The sequence below is a fragment of the Emiliania huxleyi genome (genome assembly GCF_000372725.1).
Source record: "Emiliania huxleyi CCMP1516 chromosome Unknown EMIHUscaffold_1228, whole genome shotgun sequence".
NCBI lineage: Eukaryota > Haptophyta > Isochrysidales > Noelaerhabdaceae > Emiliania > Emiliania huxleyi.
The window spans coordinates 5,454-9,066 of NW_005201362.1; the positions used below are offsets into that span (position 1 = coordinate 5,454).

General features: G+C 61.1%; 2 protein-coding genes across 2 annotated transcripts; both read left to right on the top strand.

The window, feature by feature from the left end:
* Positions 1 to 803, top strand: EMIHUDRAFT_252011 (hypothetical protein; the record flags this gene model as incomplete). Its single annotated transcript, XM_005790089.1, has 3 exons — positions 1 to 195; positions 268 to 437; positions 731 to 803. The coding sequence occupies 3 exons, from the start codon at positions 1 to 3 to the stop codon at positions 801 to 803; spliced, it is 438 nt and encodes a 145-aa protein (XP_005790146.1).
* Positions 804 to 2,156: 1,353 nt separating this feature from the next.
* On the top strand, positions 2,157 to 3,394 carry EMIHUDRAFT_446957 (hypothetical protein). Its single transcript, XM_005790090.1, has one exon. The coding sequence runs from the start codon at positions 2,218 to 2,220 to the stop codon at positions 3,235 to 3,237; it is 1,020 nt and encodes a 339-aa protein (XP_005790147.1). The 5' UTR covers positions 2,157 to 2,217; the 3' UTR covers positions 3,238 to 3,394.
* The last annotated feature ends 219 nt before the right edge of the window (positions 3,395 to 3,613 follow it).

Here is a 3,613-nt window from a genome sequence, read left to right on the forward strand (position 1 = left end):
ATGTCCGTCCTCTTCTTTCTCCTCTTGTTGTATGCTTTGTACATCGCGTCGATTCCTTTTCGCGTGAGCACCAGCCTGAAGCCCGCCCAGCAGCTGAACCGCTCCCTAAGTCGAAGGAGCATCATCAGTCTCACCCACTTCGCTCGCTGCCGACTGTCTCCGCTCCCTCCCGCTTGGGCCGCCGTCGCGTCCCTCGTTCGTCCCACTGGCTGTTGGCCTGTCCCCTCGTTACCTCTGTTATCCCTCCTCCTCCGCGACTCCCTCAAGGCTGGCCGGGCCTCCTTCCACCCAGCGAAGAGCTTCCTCAGCCACTCAATGTGTTCCTCCCTCTTCATTATGCGCGCGGTAGCCTCATCGTTGAGCTGGATCCACCTCTGCACCGCTCCCGTCGCCGCCTCGGCCACGACTTGCAAGTTCCTCGTAACCCCGGCGCCAAGGTCCCTCCGACTCTTCTCCGAGAGATCATCTACCAGCGCCGGCAACACCCCCCCGACGGCTGGGGCTAGTGCATCGTACCCGTCCTCATCCAGCACCCTATAGCGTGAGCCCTTCAGCGCAGCGACATGCGCTATCCTCAGCGTCTTCAGTGTATCCTTGGAGTCGGGTGCCGCCTGGGCTACTTTGCTGATCGCCGTCCCCGTCTGCGCTCGCGCTACTCTGAGGAACCGTCTGGCCTGCTCCCTATTCCCCAGGCAGGCGCCGCTAAGCAAGTGCGCCATTGTCGCCCTAGGCGGGTTCTCATCTTCCTCGGTCCATTGCTGCGCGGCTTTCCGCACGATCGGACACAGCGGGTCTCGCTTTAGTGCCGCCCTCCTCGCCGCGTCCCTCGCGGCCTTACAGACGAGGCAGCCCCTGAGTTCGCTCCTTGTGGCGGCTCCCGGGGCATCTCTCCCCGCCTCTCCCCGCATAATCCTCTCGTGATGCGCTCCGTGTGGCACCCCCGCCTGCTGCCGCACACGCGCTCCCATGACGGTCTTTGTCACCACGTTGTGATCATCCACATCGGCGAATTCAATCTCGCGCTCGCCGTGCTGATCCTTGATCCGCTGGCGCTTGTCCCATTTATGTCTCGTTGTTCCCCTGACCACATCGCTCCACAGCGGCCCCGTCACCCCTGCCGTGTGCGACCCCGCCGTGAGCCCCTCGCCGAGCCGTCCTCGCACCCACTCGTTCGTGTGGCCGCGTGTGGCGTAATAGGTCCTCCGGTCCAGTACCTCCCGCCCCCACTCTCTGTCTGCCGTCCTCCGGCGGTCCGTGTACAGGCACGGGCGTGTCCTCACTGCTTCACGGATGACGGCGGTGGTCTCAGAGTTTGACCGTTTTATTTATTTATTTAGGCGGCAGGGGGTCGATATTGGTTATATTGGCAATAATTATTGAGGCGGGCCACCCTCTGACAACCGGCCTCTGTCGTCTGTGCGCTCTCTCTGGCAGATAGAGCTGTCAAACGTTAACTTTGGGCCTAATAGTTGCACTATTGTTGGCTGAAAATCCTCAACGTTGTTCAAGTGTTCTCCCCAGCCCAAGCTGTTACTGTTTGTTACTGTTGTTACTGTTGTTCAGTGGTCAGCAAGCAGAAAATGCCAAAAACCCCGGGTAAAACCCGAAAATACCTGGGGTTTTCCCCGGGTATTTTCGGGTATTACCCGCACTGGACGCTGGAGATCGTCGTGGGTCACCGTGCCAGGCCTTCCTTATTGTTGTTCAGCTGGCCTAACGTTAGCTACTGTTGTTGGGGAGCCCCACTGTTGTTCTGTTGTTACTGTTAACACTAGCAACACTGTTCAGCTCTTAACGTTTGACAGCTCTACTCTGGCAGAGAGAGGCTCTCGGCTCTGGGTAGGTAGGTGGGGAGAGCGAGCGGGCAGTGTCCAGGGGCTCGTTGGTTCAGTTGCGTGAGTGAACTGTTAGGCGCGGCCCCCTGGGCGGCTCTCGCTCTCAGATCGAATGAAAAAAAACGGAATTCTCGCCGGCATCTCAAACGACGTCCCAAAAGTCGACAAAAGGCGATCGTCCCCAGACTATAGTCGAGCGCGTCGGAGAGGTGTTTCGACACCGAGTGTTTGAACGTTTCTTCGCAGAAGAAACGTCGAGAGAAAAAATCTCTCGCCGGTGTTCACAGAGCTGTGTGAACACGGGCTACTCGGCCTTAGCCGCCGGTACGTCAACCGTGCCTGCGGCGGTAAGGTACGCACAGCGCACCCGAGCTACTTCGCGATGGGGCTCATGCAGGTTGAGTGCCCTGCGGGCGCGGGCGCCGGCCAGCGCATCAAGATCGTGGCCAACGGCGCGGAGTACGAGGTGGAAGTGCCAGCGGGCGTCGTTGCTGGCCAGACTTTCCAAATTGAGGGCGCAGACCGCGACAGAGGACACACAATGTCGGTGGATAAAATCGCGCCAGTGCCGGCGAAGAGGCCCGCCCCCCCGGACAGAATCCAGCTCTCGGTCGATCCGGCCAGCCCGTGGATGCCGAGCGACGAAATCCTCGAGGAGTTCTTCTTCGACGATGAACTCACACGTCAATTCTTCAGCGACAAGGAGCGGTGCGAGATGACGGGCCTCGCCGTGCTGTTTCCGCCCGCGGCACCGTGCACCATGATCACCTGCTCCTTGGCCGACGTCAACGCTGCCGACTTTGCCTACTCCCGATGGGTGGCCGTCTCCAAGGAGAACATCTACATCGTGCGGCGCAAGCGAAAGGCTGACTGGCGCTTCGACTGCTGCGACATCAACGAGTCGAGGAAAACCATCCCGATCAACAACGTGCAGGACATCATGATCAACGAGCCAGCCGCGTACGCAGCCTGGTGCTGCTTCGTGCCGAACGTGCTCACCTCGGTCGCGATCGAGACCGCGGGCACGGGCGGCGCCATGGGCGGCGGCGACCCGAGGGTCGACCCGTCTTTTGGCATGCTGCAGGGCCTCCTCGATCCGCAGCGCTTCCGAAATGTCGTGCTGAACCTGAAGAAAGGCATCTACATCGAGCCGGGCGGCGGCACGCGAGCCGTCGGCGCGCCGCCCGCAGTCGACTCGCTCGGCCGCACGCTCGGCGCGCTGGGTCTCCCCGCCGCCGGCACGCTCGCCACCGCGGCGGCGGCGTCTCCGGCCATCGGCGGCAGTGCGATGGAGCAGTACCTCGCTGAGATGGTCGGCGTCCTCCACAACATCGACCAGAACCTTTTTCATATCCGCTCACGGGTCCCTGATCGCCTCTTCACGGGTCCCTGCTCCTCCTAAACGCTAAACCTAATCGCCTCAAGTAGTATCCTGCTCGGTGTGGGACACACTAAATCAAAACGGTCAAAATCTGACGATGGTGGGACGCGTGTGTCCCCGCCCGCCTGCACGATCTTGGTGTGCGACGGGGATCTTCAAGATTTCCACAGGGCTCAACAGGTCATGCAAAACGGGCCCTGAGTGTGACCGAAACGCGTACACCGGCACATTGTCGGCCGATGCGCGGCTCGCCGGCCACCCCAGGCGGTCCCTAGGTGTTATATAGCATAAACACCGTCCGTGCAGGGCTCCTAGGCCATCACTTGGTCCACAGTGGACGGACACACAGCCTCAGCCGGCCCGGCGGGCTCCCGAACAGAGCCCGTCCGGAGGCCAC